The sequence below is a fragment of the Rhinichthys klamathensis genome, unplaced genomic scaffold (assembly GCF_029890125.1).
Source record: "Rhinichthys klamathensis goyatoka isolate OS25496 unplaced genomic scaffold, OSU_Roscu_1.1 h1tg000001l_1, whole genome shotgun sequence".
Classification (NCBI taxonomy): Eukaryota; Metazoa; Chordata; class Actinopteri; order Cypriniformes; family Leuciscidae; genus Rhinichthys; species Rhinichthys klamathensis.
The window spans coordinates 6,621,798-6,641,562 of NW_026606555.1; the positions used below are offsets into that span (position 1 = coordinate 6,621,798).

Sequence of the window (19,765 nt, forward strand, 5' to 3'; positions counted from 1 at the left end):
AAACATCCCATCAATAGACTTCCGTGGGACTTTCATTTGGACTTTTCATTCAAAGCTGGGTAAAAGGTAAAAACTGAAGTTAGAAGTGCATGTCGTTCCTTGGTGCACATAAATGAGATGTAGGTTCAAGCCCTGTAGAGATAGTCTAAAAATCTATTTAACAGATATTTTTAATCGATATTCATACTTTTCCACCAGTAAAATCTTCGTAACAATATACTTTTTTTATGCATAGCACTTTAAACTATTCAAACAAACATGAAAATGAAGGAAAATAAAATTAATAAAAAAAATAAAAATAAAAGGTTTTATCTTAGTTTTTGTCCAAGTCAAGTCAATGGAGTTGGACAAAAACTACGATAAAACCTGTTGGAAAGCATCTTTTGCAGCGATTTTTGTGTGAGCATATCAGTGAACACCCCAGACCACTCGGTGAGTTTCACGTCTTTGTAAACTAAAGTTTAATGCGTTTTATGAAGGATTGTTCCAGTGCACCTATGCAACCATTGTGGAGGTGGGGGGGTGCAACCACAGAAACCGAAAATTCTCGGGCCAGCAGCATGTGTCCAAATTTCAATCTTAACCGTTCTATTTCATCAGAAACGATCTTAAAACAGGGCTTTAAGTGTAAAATACAGAACTTGTCCTTTAATGCATCTGGCAGATTCTTTTATCCAAAGCAACTTCCGTTGCATACATATTAACAGTTCATGCATTCCCTGAGAATCGAACCTATGACCTTTGCGTTGCAAGAGCCATGCTCTACTGTTTGAGTTACATGAATGGTTTTAAGCATTTAAACTACCTTTCACATTATACCTCTCTTTGAGGGAGGAGCTCATGCTCCCGTCGAGGCTGCTGTCTAGCTCCTCCTCTTCTTCAGATTGGGAGAAAGACTGGGTTTTGTCCACAGAATCTGGGGAAGGAGTGCGAGAAGTCTCACTCGAGCTGCTTTCCTCTCTCTGCAGCATCCTCTCGTCTCCGTCCTCCTCTTCCTCCTTGTCATCCTCAACCTCTTCATCCTTGGCCTTCTTTCCATCAAGAACAGTCAGCTCCTTGCAGGTTTTGATGGCAGGAGTTGTGATACACTCCAGCTCGGCGTGTTCGGAGTCCAGACTGGTTGAGCGGCTCTTCTTCAGGATGCCTTTTATGTTGTGCTGGCCTGAGTCCTGTCTCTGTAGGACTGGCATGGCAGCTTTTGGCTCTTCATCCACCTTAAGAGCTCCAGAAGAAACAATCAGTTCTTCTGTGCCCACAGAACACTGCCTATCTCTCACTTTCGGCTCATTCTGTTTAGCCTAGAAGACACAATGTAAAAAAAAAAAGGAAAAAAAAGAGGGGATCATATTTGAACCCCTTTGGTGCAAATTTTGGTAGGTGTTTTGTTGTAGATGCTTTTTGTTTCTTAAAGACTGATGATTTTTTTTTGTCTCATGGCTAGTGAGTATGAGCGTTAAAATAGAAATGTTTCCTATTAAACAGCATTAGGGCCCTATCATACACCCAGCAAAATGCGGCACCAGGCGAAACGCGAGTGTTTTTTGCAAGTTTCAGCCCGACGCAGTTATTTTCACATCCTGCGCCACGTTGTTTAAATAGCAAATGCACTTCCACCCATTTGTGCGCCCATGGGCGTGCTGGTCTGAAACCGAGGTGTGTTCAGGCGCATTGTTGGCGTGTTACTATTTTGAGGCAACTGAAATATATATAATATTTTTTTTGTTATTTTAAAGGGCGCATTAGTAATATGCGCCTATAGGCGGGTGCACAACGCGCGTACACTCTGCTTATTTACGCAGTGCAGCAGCACACAAACATGACAAATATTAAAAATAAAAGGATTACAAATGTAAAAGATTATTATTTTCAACAACGTGGTGTGCCTCAAGGTTCAGTTTTAGGACCACTTCTCTTTTCTATTTATGTAAATAATCTACCATTACTTCTTAAAAATTGTCAGGTTCAACTTTATGCGGACGATACTGTCATATATACTTCTAATTTTGACCCTATACAAATTCAATTATCTCTTCAATCGGATTTTAATAGTTTACAAGAGTGGCTTTTGGCTAACAAATTAGTGCTTAATAAAACCAAGTCATATACTATGATCTTTGGTTCTAGACATAAACTTAATTCCAAAACCTGTTCTTGTGCTATATTATGTAAAGACGGTACTCTTCTGCATAGAGTTGATACTATTAAATACCTTGGTGTATGGCTCGACTCTAAACTTTCCTTTAAACTTCACATTAATCATGTCTTACGAAAAGTCAACGTTGGAATGAGTATCTTGCATCGATCTCGAAATTGCTTTACTTATAGTGTTCGTAAGAAACTAGTTGCTCAATTAATATTTCCATTGTTTGATTACTGTGATGTGGTTTATCAGACGGCATTAAAATCTGATCTTGTCTTACTTAATTCGGCATATAATAGAATTTGTAGATTTGTTCTAGGATGTTCTTTTTCCACTCACCACTGTACAATGTATGATGCACTTCAGTGGCCACCTTTGAATGTGAGAAGGCAGACGCACTGGCTCCAATTTATATTTAAATGTATTTATTTTGATTATCCTAGTTATCTACAACAATATTTTGTACTCTTTTCCTCAAACTATCATGTTAGGCATTCTGTCCAGACTTACTTTTTTGTTCCTCGTGTTAAAAAAATAATTGGTAAGAGAGCATTTATGTTTAAAGCCCTATTAGATTGGAATAATTTACCCATACATATTAGATCCATTACTTCATTTCGGTTGTTTAAACAATCTTTATTATTTTATTTGAAAGTAGATTGCACATGCTATCATTGAAACTGGTGTTGTAGTTTTGTGTATTGTTGTGTATGTATGTGTGTATGTGTATTTGTATATATATGTGTATGTGTATATGTATACATGTATGTGTATGTATGTATATATATATATGTGTGTATTTTATATTGGTGGTGTCTTGTTGTTTGATGTATTAATTGTAATTTTGTTTTTTCTGTAATTGTGTTTCATTGTAAGGACCCCCTCGAAAACGAGATGATACATCTCAAGGGGTTAATCCTAATAAATTCTAATAATTATTGTGTACATACAGATATGGTGGAATCCAGCTTGTCCTGTAGATGGTCTGCTCGAGCGCTTTAAACTCGCGCACGAGCAGATCCGTTTCCTCTCTGGAGAAGCTGAATGTCTTTCTGCTGGCAAATTCCGCCATGTAAATAGCAATCCGCCATGGCGCGAGCGCAATTGGCTTTTAAAGGGAATGGGAGATGAGACTCTGATTGGTTTATTGCACGTTACACCCAAAACACCCATTACTCATTAAGAGAATAGGGACAACCCTTTTATACCATGCGCCGGGCACGCCGACCATTTTTCCCGTCATTAAACTAGCAAAAGTGGATTCGGACACGTCCTAAGTGTATTTGCGCCGTGCGCTTTAGACCATGTGCTTAGATCGTTAAAATAGGGCCCTTAGAGTTAAGTTCAAGTAATTTTCATGAAATAATTATTTTTTTCATACAACTAAGTTGTAACTTTGATGCAATAATTTGTTTGCGCCAACTCAAAAATGTTCACTAAAGTTTGTGAAGAATGTTTTTCTTATGTTTTAAAACGTATATTTGGCTATGGAGATAGACAATCACAGCTTATGTAAGATCTTGCCAGCAAATAAAAGAAAATTGAAACACAACACTGTGTCTGTGCCTCTCATTTTGGGCTAAAACATGCGCTGACCCTTCCATTCTTCCTCAAAACAGGCACCCAAACTCTCTTTCTCTCCCAAAAGGAGAAAGAAAGTTATATAAAGAGGGGCAAAAGAAAAACAGTGAGAGTGAAGGAGTGAAAAACATGGTTGGCGGTCTGTTTAACAGCAGCAGAACCACACACCCCTCATGGAGGAACACAGAAACACAGTGACCCAGAGAGAGAGAGAGAGAGAGAGAGAGAGAGAGAGAGAGAGAGAGAGAGAGAGAGAGAGAGAGAGAGAGAGAGAGAGAGAGAGAGAGAGAGAGAGAGAGAGAGAGAGAGAGAGAGAGAGAGAGAGAGAGAGAGAGAGAGAGAGAGAGAGAGAGAGAGAGAGAGAGAACAACAGGAGGGTTGATGTCTAGAGCCACAGCTGATCACATGTGTACAATACAGGAAGATGAGGAGCGGTCATAGAAGCACATAGCTGTTGTAATTGTAATAATTACTCAAACAAATCAAGAGAGAAATCAACTCATATGCAGGGTTTATGTGGGTTTATGTGAGCAGAGTTCACACATGCACATGGTTGCTAGGTTGGGAAGATAAAGTAAAAAATTGGTCAGAAAATGTATCCACTTAATAGAAAAGCTCTGATCGGATGATTTAAAATGTGATTAATAGTGCAGCCCTAATTTTAAGGAATCTGCTGATGCTTTACTGTGATAGCAAACAACATTAACACAATGCTGATTAACAAAGCTCTTCTAAACCAAATTGAAACCAAACCAAACTTTTTTTTTACTGATTATCTAAAAATAAATCATTGTGGATCAGATACATTATGAAATTCTCTTCAACTTCAACTCTCATGACTGCTTACCATTTCTTCCCTCACATTCTCATTTTCCTTGTTTCTCGCATCCTGTTCTCCTGCAGTGAAAAGCTGAAAGTGGGAGATCTCATCCTGTCTGAAATGTATTCTTTCTCCAGAACTTTTCACACCCTCATCTGAGGAGGAATGGCTGCAGGGAGAAGATATATTTGGTAGGGATCTCATTTCATAATCAAATTTATTATTGTATATATCATTTTATTATGTGTTCATTCAAAAAGCTGAGTATGTGTGATTAGTGGAGATTAGCGGATGCTATGTGTCAAATAAATAAATGAAAACAGATGCTCTGACATATAATGTATGAGGAATCAGGCTGCTTTCCATAAAGTTAATCATTGTGACTGCTTACACATATTAAGGGGTGAGTCATAGAGATGTCTGCCGCCGAACACAAAGCAAAAGAGCATTCGGTCCAAATTCCACAGATTCAACACTCAACTCAAACATATACACAAACAGAACATATAATCTACACTATTAGCTCACACTAGCTGACAAGAAAACACAACTAATATTGATAACACGCACACCTAAAACCACACACACATGCAATCAACCTCATGTTTTACAACAGTGATATTAGTTTATCCTTAAATCTGACCAGCAAATCAAACTTCAATTTCTACACACACACACACACACACACACACATACATACATACATACATATATATATACTGTATAAAGAAATGAATGGCCATCATAGGAATAAAATGCATTTTAAAATGTATTAAAATAAATATAAATATAAATATAAATATATATATATATATATATATATATATATATATAAATAAATATATATATATATATAAAATTAAAAATATATAATGTAACGGAACAGCTTCGGTGATGATGCTGACTGTATGTATACTGGCCTAATCCTCCGGTCAGAGAAGACGCAGCAACTTCTTTCCTTTAGATAAATTTATTGGTCTCTTACAACTCTACAGGGCATTGCAATATGTGTATGTGTGGTTTGTGATGCCTGCAGAAGACAACAACAGTAAAACAATATTAATACTAAATATAGCTGCGAGCAGCGATTACGGGCCCAAGCCGGTGGCACCGCAACCCCGGTGCCTTTAGTTACCTAAAGGCACCGGGGTGATGGTGCCGCTGGCTTTGGCCCTTCATCGCTGCTCGCAGCTATATTTATATATATATATATATATATATATATATATTTATATATACACTCACCTGCCACTTTATTAGGTACCCCATGCTAGTAACGGGTTGGACCCCCTTTTGCCTTCAGAACTGCCTCAATTCTTCGTGGCATAGATTCAACAAGGTGCTGGAAGCATTCCTCAGGGAGTTTGGTCCATATTGACATGATGGCATCACACAGTTGCCGCAGATTTGTCGGCTGCACATCCATGATGCGAATCTCCCGTTCCACCACATCCCAAAGATGCTCTATTGGGTTGAGATCTGGTGACTGTGGAGGCCATTTTAGTACAGTGAACTCATTGTCATGTTCAAGAAACCAATTTGAAATGATTAGAGCTTTGTGAGATGGTGGAAGTAGCCATCAGAGGATGGGTACATGGTGGCCATAAAGGGATGGACATGGTCAGAAACAATGCTCAGGTAGGCCGTGGCATTTAAACGATGCCCAATTGGCACTAAGGGGCCTAAAGTGTGCCAGGAAAACATCCCCCACACCATTACACCACCACCACCAGCCTGCACAGTGGTAACAAGGCATGATGGTTCCATGTTCTCATTCTGTTTACGCCAAATTCTGACTCTAACATCTGAATGTCTCAACAGAAATCGAGACTCATCAGACCAGGCAACATTTTTCCAGTCTTCAACTGTTCAATTTTGGTGAGCTCTTGCAAATTGTAGCCTCTTTTTCCTATTTGTAGTGGAGATGAGTGGTACCCGGTGGAGTCTTCTGCTGTTGTAGCCCATCCGCCTCAAGGTTGTGCGTGTTGTGGCTTCACAAATGCTTTGCTGCATACCTCGGTTGTAACGAGTGGTTATTTCAGTCACTGTTGCCCTTCTATCAGCTCGAACCAGTCTGGCCATTCTCCTCTGACCTCTGGCATCAACAAGGCATTTCCGCCCACAGAACTGCCGCTCACTGGATGTTTTTTCTTTTTCGGACCATTCTCTGTAAACCCTAGAGATGGTTGTGCGTGAAAATCCCAGTAGATTAGCAGTTTCTGAAATACTCAGACCAGCCCTTCTGGCACCAACAATCATGCCACGTTCAAAGTCACTCAAATCAACTTTCTTCCCCATACTGATGCTCGGTTTGAACTGCAGGAGATTGTCTTGACCATGTCTACATGCCTAAATGCACTGAGTTGCCGCCATGTGATTGGCTGCTTAGAAATTAAGTGTTAACGAGCAGTTGGACAGGTGTACCTAATAAAGTGGCCGGTGAGTGTATATATATATATATATATATATATATATATATAAAGCCGGCGGCACCGCCACCCTGGTGCCTTTAGGGTTATTGTGCACGACGTGACACAAAATATCTGCTCGCTATCTGCCGAACGGCTCTGGTAGTTTCGCTTCAGCACTGATGATGTTGTAGAAACAGTGCGCTCTGGTTGGTCTGGATTATTCGGGATTTTTTATTTTATACAGAAATAAATTCTTTATAATTCAGATGAGAATAAAGTTAGTGTTGATTAAAATGAAGGAAAACAAATATATTGATCTGAAATATAGCACATTAATTTAAAATTTATTTAGGTTCAATTACCAAACATACAATCTTAATTTAATTTAAAGCAAACAATACATTTAAAATATATGGGTTGTACGCAATTTTTTTTAATATATATCCAAAAAGACAAGGCCTTAAAGGGTTAAACTCTTGTCACTGTAACAGACACAATCTCTCTCTCTCTCACACACACACACACACACACACACACACACAAACACACACGTCAAGTCACTTACATTTTAGATGCAATATTGAATAAGTAGAAAAATCGGATTTTCTGCTCTGAAAATATAAATAAGCATAAAAATTGAATAAGCACTTTGAATATTCTAAACAGAATAAGCACTAGTTGCTAATGAATAAGTACTAGTACTTAATGGAATAGATACTAGTATCTAAAAAATAAGTACTAGTAGCATGAAAATAGAGACTAGTAGGTTAAAATGATTAAATGTTAAAACGGCTTGCCATATTGGCTCAGAGAGAGAGAGAAAGAATAAATTACGTTTTAGATACTAGTACCTATTAATAGATACTAGTATTTATTCAATAAATACTAGCACTAAGTCATTAGATACTAGTATCTATTAAATAGATACCAGTACTTATTTGCTACTAATACGTATTCAAAAGAATATCTAAAGAATAAGCACTAGTATCTAAAGAATAGGCACTAGTACTAAAGAATAAGCACTAGTCGCTAATGAATAAGCGTATTTGATACTAGTATCTAAAAAATAAGTACTAGTAGCATGAAAATAGAGACTAGTAGGTTAAAATGATTAAATGTTAAAACGGCTTGCCATATTGGCTCAGAGAGAGACAGAGAGAGGCTCACCATATTCAAACCAAAATATCTGACTTCCTGTTGGTCGTAGCTAATTACGGTAAATTAGAAAGTTGTCCGGCTCGAAGAGTACAATATACATATCGAGTTTTGTTACTGTAGATAAAACTAACCCCCCCACTTTTGTCAAAAGCATTTAGAAAGTGACACACTTCCTGCTGCCAGTTGGTGGCGCTATAACTTTGACTCACAATAGTTACATCCTTCTGATTGGCCTCTTACCACGAACACACTGCTGAAGTTTCATCAAGATCAGTTAATGTATGCAGAAGTTATAACACTTCGTGTTTCTCTTTTCTCGCCATAAATTCGTTTCCTCGCCACGGCCAAACCGGTCGAGATATCAAAAATCCGTCCGCAATTTAGCATCTTCAATGTGTTGACCTCAAGCTGACCGAGTTTGGTGGTAAACGGATGCAATCTCTAGGAGAAGTACTTCAAATTCCAGAGCAAGCGTTCTCCAAACAACCCATAATAGCCGACTTCCTGTTGGGCTGGCGTAAAACTTGACCGAGGGAAAGTTGTTTGGCCCGATGAGATCTATATGTGTACTGAGTTTCATATTAATTCATGTAAGCGTGTTTGATCTATGGACCAAGTTTTGGGGACCCCGTTCAAGGGGGCGCTGTTGAGCCCCCCTGCCACGCCCGGGTACCAGCTTCAGCCCGGGCCTGATGGCTGTGGGCGCTGACCTGTGTGCAAAGTTTCAAGAGTTTTCAAGCACGTTAAGGGCCCCAAAAGCCCCTGAAACCTTGAACACCATTAAAATAATAGTCAAATTCCCCAAACCCCCCACACACAGAGACAGAGGGAGAGGGAGGGAGAAAATTCTTCTGAAAATCACATTCAAACCAAAATATCTGACTTCGTGTTGTTCGTAGCTAATGACTGTCAATTAGAAAGTTGTCCGGCTCGAGGAGAACAATACACATTCCGATTTTTGTTACTGTAGGTAAAACTAATACCCCATTTTTGACTAAAGGTGGCGCTACTGAGCCCCTCACCACGCCCGTTTCTGAAACTTTGCACATGTCTACTAGCTAATAAATGAGATGTGTCTGTCGAGTTACATGCAATTTCAAGCATGCCAAGAGTCTCAAAGGCATCAAAAAAGAATATTAAAGTTTGATGCGTTGCCATGGCAACATTATCTTAGATATTAAACAATCCTTTCATAGGTCTACATCTGCCGTGTGTTTACATTATACAGATACAGTTTGAAGCAAATCGGGTAAAAATAAGAGGGTGATTTCAAAGCATTTTGAAAGTGACACACTTCCTGCTGCCAGTTGGTGGCGCTATAACTTTGACTCACAATAGTCACATCCATGTGATCGGCCTCTTACAGCGAACACACTGCTGAAGTTTCATCAAGATCAGTCAATGTATGCAGAAGTTATAACACACTTCCTGTTTCCATTATTCGCCATAAATTTGTTTCCTCGCCACGGCCAAACCGTTCGAGATATCAAAAATCCCCTGGTTATTTTTCATCCTCAATGTCTTGACATCATGCTGACCGAGTTTCGTTGCGATTGGTTGAATTCTCTAGGAGGAGTATATCGAATTCAGGGGCATATGCTTCCAAACAAACCATAATAGCCGACTTCCTGTTGGGCTGGGGTAAAAAGTAAAAGTACAAAGGATATATGAACCGATGAGATCTATATGTGTACCGAGTTTCATATTATTACATGCAAGCATGTTTGATTTATGGACCAAGTTTTTGGACCCCGTTCCAGGGGGCGCTGTCGAGCCCCCCTGCCACGCCCGGGTACCAGCTTCAGCCCGGCCCTGATGGCCGCGGGTTCTGACCCGTGTGCAAAGTTTCAAGAGTTTTCGAGCACGTTAAGAGCCCCAAAAGTGCCCGAATAGTCGTTAGAATAATAATAATAATAATAATAAATATATATATAAATATAGCTGCGAGCAGCGATTACGGGCCCAAGCCGGTGGCACCGCAACCCCGGTGCCTTTAGTTACCTAAAGGCACCGGGGTGGCGGTGCCGCCGGCTTTGGCCCTTCATCGCTGCTCGCATATATATATATATATATATATATATATATATATATATATATATATATATATATATAAAAAGCCGGTGGCACCGCCACCCTGGTGCCTTTAGGGTTATTGTGCACAACGTGACACAAAATATCTGCTCACTATCTGCCGAACGGCTCTGGTAGTTCCGCTTCAGCACTGATGATGTTGTAGAAATAGTGTGCTCTGGTTGGTCTGGATTATTCGGGATTTTTTTATTTTATACAGAAATAAGTTATTTATAATTCAGATGAGAATAAAGTTAGTGTTGATTAAAATGAAGGAAAACAAATATATTGATCTGAAATATAGCACATTAATTTGAAATGTATTTAGGTTCGAAAACCAAACATACAATCTAAATTTAATTTAAAGCAAACAATACATTTAAAATATATGGGTTGTATGCACTTTTTTTTTTTATAAAAAAAAGATATATATCCAAAAAGACAAGGCCTTAAAGGGTTAAACTAATAAGCACTTTGAATATTCTAAACAGAATAAGCACTAGTCGCTAATGAATAAGTACTAGTACTTAATGGAATAGATACTAGTATCTAAAAAATAAGTACTAGTAGCATGAAAATAGAGACTAGTAGGTTAAAATGATTAAATGCTAAAACGGCTTGCCATATTGGCTCAGAGAGAGAGAGAGAAAATGACCTTTTAGATACTAGTACCTATTAATAGATACTAGTATTTATTAAATAAATACTAGTACTAAGTCATTAGATACTAGTACCTATTAAATAGATACCAGTACTTATTCATTAGCTACTAATACGCATTCAAAAGAATATCTAAAGAATAAGCACTAGTATCTAAAGAATAGGCACTAGTACTAAAGAATAAGCACTAGTCGCTAATAAATAAGTACTAGTACGTAATGGAATAGATACTAGTATCTAAAAAATAAGTACTAGAAGCATGAAAATAGAGACTAGAAGGTTAAAATGATTAAATGTTAAAACGGCTTGCCATATTGGCTCAGAGAGAGAGAGAGAAAATGACCATATTCAAACCACCATATTCAACTTTCTCTTGGTCTGAGCTAATGACAGTTAATTAGAAAGTTGTCCGGCTTGATCTGAACAATATGCGTACCGAGTTTTATGATTGTAGGTAAAACTATAAAACTAACCCCCCCACTTTTGTCAAAAGGTGGCGCTACTGAGTCCCTGCAAAACGCCCGTTTCTGAAACTTTGCACATGTCTACTGGCTAATAAATGTGATCTGTCTGTCGAGTTTCATGCAATTTTAAGCAATTTCAGGCATGCTAAGAGTTAGGGCTGCAACGATTAGTCGACATTGTCGACAACGTCGACAATAAAAATTTGTCGACAAATATCTTTGTTGTCGAGTAGTCGTCTGATCTCACGTGACCTAATGTAAGGGCCTGCAATATCGCGATTTGACCGCTACGGCGCTGTAGCGCTAGTGTAGTGCAGCCCTTGCAAATGCTATTGCGGTAGAAGAATAAACAGCGCGAATTATGACAGGGAAAACGAATCCGAACTAGCAAGGTTTGGGAAAGTTTCACAAAACTTAAAATCAAGAACGCTGTCGTGTGCAATACATGCAAGGCGGAACTTGCTTTTCACGGGAGCACAACATGCATGTGTGCAAGAGGAAACATCCCGGCACAAGAGGAGCCGGTGAGAGGAGAGTGTTCTCCAGCTGAGCTTACTAACCAGCGGTAAATCTCTTTATTAGAGAATGCAATACTACTAATAATAGTAATAATATTATCAATAGTAATATAATTACAGTAATGTGATGACTTATTTATTCTATTGCACAGAATAAAGCTTGATCGAGCTTACGAGTCAGGGCTGTTTTTATTATTGTAACATTAGGTATTATTATAGTCTTATCACTTGCCTGTATTTTGTTCATTAATCATGAATACTTACAAAACGAGATGTTATATCCTTCCTATGATATAGGAAGAATATCATGGCAGTTACTTTTTTATACTGTAAATTAAAAGGTGAATGAGAACGTCTCTGTCAGCTCAATTGTCATGTAAAAAAAGATTGTAATTTTATACTTACAATAATTGTTTGCAGATTAATATTTTACTATTCTTGGTGTCCTGAAGTAAATGTCCCTTTTTCTGTTTCAGTTCTAAGAAAGGCAGTGGGCCTATTAAACAATGCTTAGAGAGCATTTGTGTGTGATTTGAGTTGGACCTAAATCTGAAAACTTAAAGAGAATGACCTGTTTAGTTGGCTCAAAGTTCATTAAAACAACTATTTCAAAAGCTGAAGTGATTTCCTTCTTTTATATTATAGTTAGAATATGTATAACTCAATGTTTTAACTAATTGGAAAAGCTAAATAATCGTTCCAAACTTACTGATTAGTCTGCGAAATAATCGATGATTAGTCGATTAATCGTTCTAATAATCGTTAGATTAATCGATTATCAAAATAATCGTTTGTTGCAGCCCTACTAAGAGTCTCAAAAGCATCCAAAAAGAATATTAAAGTTTGATGCGTTGCCATGGCAACGGTATCTAAGACATCAATAATCCTTTCACAGGTCTACATCTGGCGAGTGTCTACATTATACACATCAAGTTTGAAGCAAATCGGGTAAAAATAAGAGGGTGATTTCAAAGCATTTTGAAAGTGACACACTTCCTGCTGCCAGTTGGTGGCGCTATAACTTTGACTCACAATAGTCACATCCATGTGATCGGCCTCTTACAGCGAACACACTGCTGAAGTTTCATCAAGATCAGTTAATGTATGCAGAAGTTATAACACACTTCCTGTTTCCATTATTCGCCATAAATTCGTTTCCTCGCCACGGCCAAACTGTTCGAGATATCAAAAAAACCCTGGCAATTTTTCATCCTCAATGTCTTGACATCATGCACACCGAGTTTCGTTGCGATTGGTTGAATTCTCTAGGAGGAGTATATCGAATTCCAGGGGCATACGCTTCCAAACAAACCATAATAGCCGACTTCCTGTTGGGCTGGGGTAAAAAGTAAAAGTACAAAGGATATATGAACCGATGAGATCTATATGTCTACCGAGTTTCATATTATTACATGCAAGCGTGTTTGATTTATGGACCAAGTTTTCGCACCCCGTTCCAGGGGGCGCTGTCGAGCCCCCCTGCCACGCCCCGGTACCATCTTCAGCCCGCCCCTGATGGCCGCGGGTTCTGACCTGTGTGCAAAGTTTCAAGAGTTTTCGTGCACGTTAAGAGCCCCAAAAGTGCCCGAATAGTCGTTAGAATAATAATAATAATAATAAATATAGCTGCGAGCAGCGATTACGGGCCCAAGCCGGTGGCACCGCAACCCCGGTGCCTTTAGTTACCTAAAGGCACCGGAGTGGCGGTGCCGCCGGCTTTGGCCCTTCATCGCTGCTCGCAGCTATATTCATATATATATATATATATATATATATATATATATATATATATATATATATATATATATATATATATATATATATATATATATATAAACAAGCCGGTGGCACCGCCACCCCGGTGCCTTTATATATATATATATATATATGTCTACATTGTTCAATCACGCCTCACACACACACACACACTTTTGCAGAGCCCACACCAATGCAAGCTCTATAGCACACATCTTCTCAAAGGTCAAAGCGGAGTTACGATATTGCCCGTCATGCACAGTAACCCTAAAGGCACCGGGGTGGCGGTGCCACCGGCTTGTTTATATATATATATATCGTATTATTCTAACTTGTAAAAAACTATTAACTTTTGTTAATATTCAACCATTTCACAACTAACTTTTTTCCATAGATCAAACACAACATAATTATATGGTGGACTGAAACAAAAATTATTAATTAAATAAAATTATTGTTTTCCTCTGAAATAGCAAAAGCATCACACACTAGCTGTACCTGCTCTAAATAAAAAATAGTAATTCAATAAAAATACAAAATCGAACTAAATAAAATAAATTATTACAAAAACAAAATCAAACCAAAGAAAATATATCTTCGAAAAAAAAAGCGAGTGTCATGAGGAAAGGCGCCTCAGGAATCGTCAGGATTAACTCCATGTGTAAGGAATTTTGATTGATTTTATTTGTCACTTGAAAATTATTGTTAAATGTGTGCCTGCATAACTTTAATAAGATTTATTTTCTTTGATTTGATTTTGTTTTATATAATTTATTTATTTCGATTTTGTATTTTTATTTAAATACTATTATTTATTTAGAGCAGGTACAGCTAAGTGTGCGATGCTTTTGCTATTTCAGAGGGAAAAAAACACATTTTATTTCAAAAAGGCTTTTCAATTAAATAAAATGTTCAAGCTTTGTTTTCGTTTTATTATTTTGTTTGTTTTAAGCTTTGTTTAATTTATATTGTTAATCATCTGACACAAAACAAATGCATAAAGTATCATTTTAACTTTTAAAAAACTATTAACATTTGTTAATAGTACATTGCCTGTCTTTTGTTAATAGGACAAAACATAGTTATTATATTTTATAATATTTTATAGATATATAAAATAAACATTTGTAATGAGATCGTTCAAAAAAATGATATTAGCATTGTTTTAAACTTTGAAATAGAAGTAGCGCAATGCCTGGCCACTCCCGCGCCGCCTCCTTTTCACAATCCGAGGGAACCGTCTCCGGAATATTAACCTCACTCCTAGAAGTCCAATTCTCATTATTCATGCCTCTTACCTGGGATTGATTGCACACACACACACACACACACACACACACACACGCACTCACACGCACACACACACACACACACACACACACACACGTGTCAAGTCACTTACATTTTAGATGCAATATTGACTGTTCTTCTGTTTCAGCAGCGAAAATAGTTAAACAAAGATCACAGCAGAACCATTGCATCTCACAGCAACGTGTTTTCTCATTACTGAATGATTCAGCATTTTGAACAAATTGGTTGACTCAAAGATTCAATGACCAATCCATAAACATCTGTCTCATTCATGAATGACTCAGTCGTTCAAACGAATCGTTTGAACGAATGAATCAATGACCCGCTCATTAAGACGGTCGCCTGGCGACACCTAGTGACGGTTTAGTGTTATTTGATTATACACTCAAAATATTCCACAACAAATCCTTTAAATTTAATGATATTCAGAACAGAACACGAATAAAAAAATAACTATAATAAAGCCAAAACGAAATAATTTAAAACAAAAGTAAAAGTAAGTGGTGTTAGGCTCACGTAAATCTCTCTTTAGAATCTAAATGTTGCAACATTTGCGATGTATTTGGATGCTAAACTATTCTTTATTACAGGCTTTGTACTTCACTCACGTTCCAATATCGACGGAAAAAATCATCCTCTTCACTTGTGCAAAAATGCGCTTGGAAAAATCACAGTGGAGCGGTGCTTACTGTGAATGATACAAATTGTACTACTGACTATTTCAACATAGCAGTGTAATTTGTATATGTTAGGTTGAATGTTTTATTATTGTGTGTGTGTGTGTGTGTGTTTGTGTGTGTGTGTGTGTGTGTGTGTGTCAGTGTGTGTGTGGGGGTCTGGGTGGCTCAGCGCGATTGAACAGTGAAACATACTCCGTCATTTTCTTCATACAGGACATCATTCAAACGTCAAAGTGTTTACTTATATTTGTGTACACTCGCAATAAAACACAACATTGTGTTTTTGTTAAATAAATTAAAGTAATACGTCCCCCGAAATGGCGCTAATTTTAAAATGAAACTAAAATGCTCACGGCTGCACGGGCATTCATAACTCTGCGCGCCCACGGTGAGGGACGAGCAGAACAGAGCGAACGTTGTTTAGTTCATTCCTACTTCCATAGGAATTAATTGAAAAAGCTCACTCTACTCTGCACCATTATTAATGAATTGTGCAGACGTCCTTATTTTACTTTCGCTTTTTACCTGATTTTGAACACAAGAGGGCAGTATAACACTATGTATGATTTGGAAAAAAAAAATTTTTGACTAAACAACCATTCTGGCTGTTTTTAAACTTAAACATTATTCTCTAATTGCTCTCACCATGCCCGTTTCTGAAACTCTGCACATGTCTACTGTCTAATAAATGTGATGTGTCTGTCGGGTTTCATGCAATTTCAAGTATGTTAAGAGTCTCAAAAGCATCAACAAAGAATAATAAAGTTTGATGCGTTGCCACGGCAACAGTATCTAAGATATCAATAATCCTTTCTCAGGTCTACATCTGCCGTGTGTCTACATTATACACATAAAGTTTGAAGCAAATTGGGTAAAAATAAGAGGGTGATTTCAAAGCCTTTAGGAAGTGACACACTTCCTGCTGCCAGTTGGTGGCGCTATAACTTTGACTCACAATAGTCACATCCATGTGATCGGACTCTTACAGCGAACACACTGCTGAAGTTTCATCAAGATCAGTTAATGTATGCAGAAGTTATAACACACTTCCTGTTTCCTTTATTCGCCATAAATTCGTTTCCTCGCCACGGCCAAACCGTTCGAGATATCAAAAATCCCCTGGCAACTTTTCATCCTCAATGTCTTGACTTCATGCTGACCGAGTTTCGTGGCGATTGGTTGAATTCTCTAGGAGGAGTATATCGAATTCCAGGGGCATACGCTTCCAAACAAACCATAATAGCCGACTTCCTGTTGGGCTGGGGTAAAAAGTAAAAGTACAAAGGATATATGAATCGATGAGATCTATATGTGTACCGAGTTTCATATTATTACATTCAAGCGTGTTTGATTTATGGACCAAGTTTTCGGACCCTGTTCCAGGGGGCGCTGTCGAGCCCCCCTGCCACGCCCGGGTACCAGCTTCAGCCCGGCCCTGATGGCCGCGGGTTCTGACCCGTGTGCAAAGTTTCAAGAGTTTTTGAGCATGTTAAGGGCCCCAAAAGTGCGCTGAGAGTCTCAAAAGTATCCAAAAAGAATATTAAAGTTTGATGCGTTGTCACGGCAACAGCATCTAAGATATCAACAATCCTTTCACAGGTCTACATCTGGCGTGTGTCTACATTATACACATCAAGTTTGAAGCAAATCGGGTAAAGCCTGTTTGATTTATGGACCAAGTTTTCGGACCCCGTTCCAGGGGGCGCTGTCGAGCCCCCCTGCCACGCCCGGGTACCAGCTTCAGCCCGGCCCTGATGGCCGCGGTTTCTGACCCGTGTGCAAAGTTTCAAGAGTTTTTGAGCATGTTAAGGGCCCCAAAAGTGCGCTAAGAATCTCAAAAGTATCCAAAAAGAATATTAAAGTTTGATGCGTTGTCACGGCAACAGCATCTAAGATATCAACAATCCTTTCACAGGTCTACATCTGGCTTGTGTCTACATTATACACATCAAGTTTGAAGCAAATAGGGTAAAGCGTGTTGGATATATGGACCAAATTGTCTGACCCGTTCAAGGGGGCGCTGTCGAGCCCCCCTGCCACGCCCGGGTACCAGCTTCAGCCTGGCCCTGATGGCCGCGGGTTTTGTCCCGTGTGCAAAGTTTCAAGAGTTTTCGAGCACGTTAAGAACCCCAAAAGTGCCCGAAAGCATAAAAAAGCATGAAAAAGCTTAAAAAAAGGAATATTAATGTTTGATGCATTGCCATGGCAACAGTATCTAAGATATCAATAATCCTTTCACAGGTCTACATCTGGCGTGTGTCTACATTATGCACATGAAGTTTGAAGCAAATCGGGTAAAAATAAGAGGGTGATTTAAAAGCATTTTGAAAGTGACACACTTCCTGCTGCCAGTTGGTGGCGCTTTAACTTTGACTCACAATAGTCACATCCATGTGATCGGGCTCTTACAACGAACAAACTGCTGAAGTTTCATCAAGATTAGTTAATGTATGCAGTAGTTATAACACACTTCCTGTTTCACGTTTCTCGCCATAATTTCGTTTACTCGCCACGGCCAAACCGTTCGAGATATCAAAAATCCCCTGGCAATTTTTCATCCTCAGTGTCTTGACTTCATGCTGACCGAGTTTCGTGCCGTGTGTTTGAATTCTCTAGGAGGAGTATTTCACATTCCATTGCATGTGTTTTCCAAACAACCCTTAATAGCCGACTTCCTGTTGGGCTGGGGTAAAAAGTAAGAGCATGAAGTATATATGAACCGATGAGATCTATATGTGTACTGAGTTTCATATTATTACATGCAAGCGTGTTTGATTTATGGACCAAGTGTTCAAACCACGTTCCAGGGGGCGCTGTCGAGCCCCCCTGCCACGCCCGGGTACCAGCTTCAGCCCGGCCCTGATGGCCGTGGGATCTGACCAGTGTGCAAAGTTTCAAGAGTTTTCGTGCACGTTAAGAGCCCCAAAAGTGCCCGAATAGTCGATAAAATAATAATAATAATAATAAATATAGCTGCGAGCAGTGATTACGGGCCCAAGCCGGTGGCACCGCAACCCCGGTGCCTTTAGTTACCTAAAGGCACCGGAGTGGCGGTGCCGCCGGCTTTGGCCCTTCATCGCTGCTCGCAGCTATATTCATATATATATATATATATATTCATATATATATATATATATATATATATATATATATATATATATATATATATATATATATATATATATATATATAAACAAGCCGGTGGCGCCGCCACCCCGGTGCCTTTATATATATATATATATGTCTACATTGTTCAATCACGCCTCACACACACACACACACTTTTGCAGAGCCCACACCAATGCAAGCTCTATAGCACACATCTTCTCAAAGGTCAAAGCGGAGTTACGATATTGCCCGTCATGCACAGTAACCCTAAAGGCACCGGGGTGGCGGTGCCACCGGCTTGTTTATATATATATATCGTATTATTCTAACTTGTAAAAAACTATTAACTTTTGTTAATATTCAACCATTTCACAACTAACTTTTTTCCATAGATCAAACACAACATAATTATATGGTGGACTGAAACAAAAATTATTAATTAAATAAAATTATTGTTTTCCTCTGAAATAGCAAAAGCATCACACACTAGCTGTACCTGCTCTAAATAAAAAATAGTAATTCAATAAAAATACAAAATCGAACTAAATAAAATAAATTATTACAAAAACAAAATCAAACCAAAGAAAATATATCTTCGAAAAAAAAAGCGAGTGTCATGAGGAAAGGCGCCTCAGGAATCGTCAGGATTAACTCCATGTGTAAGGAATTTTGATTGATTTTATTTGTCACTTGAAAATTATTGTTAAATGTGTGCCTGCATAACTTTAATAAGATTTATTTTCTTTGATTTGATTTTGTTTTATATAATTTATTTATTTCGATTTTGTATTTTTATTTAAATACTATTATTTATTTAGAGCAGGTACAGCTAAGTGTGCGATGCTTTTGCTATTTCAGAGGGAAAAAAACACATTTTATTTCAAAAAGGCTTTTCAATTAAATAAAATGTTCAAGCTTTGTTTTCGTTTTATTATTTTGTTTGTTTTAAGCTTTGTTTAATTTATATTGTTAATCATCTGACACAAAACAAATGCATAAAGTATCATTTTAACTTTTAAAAAACTATTAACATTTGTTAATAGTACATTGCCTGTCTTTTGTTAATAGGACAAAACATAGTTATTATAT

The 19,765-nt window shown here is 38.1% G+C and overlaps 1 protein-coding gene across 5 annotated transcripts in view; it reads right to left on the bottom strand.

The window, feature by feature from the left end:
• Positions 1-19,765, bottom strand: part of svild (supervillin d) — a 290,646-nt gene that overhangs the window by 125,220 nt on the left and 145,661 nt on the right. For 3 of the 5 annotated variants that reach the window (XM_056253248.1, XM_056253194.1, XM_056253327.1), the window contains exons 6-7: positions 4,569-4,710; positions 820-1,298 (exon numbers count right to left, since the gene is read on the bottom strand). In XM_056253248.1, the coding sequence (XP_056109223.1) occupies positions 820-1,298; positions 4,569-4,710 (621 nt within the window). The remainder of the gene's footprint in view (positions 1-819; positions 1,299-4,568; positions 4,711-19,765) is intronic. The other 2 variants (XM_056253397.1, XM_056253468.1) reach the window with 1 other exon arrangement.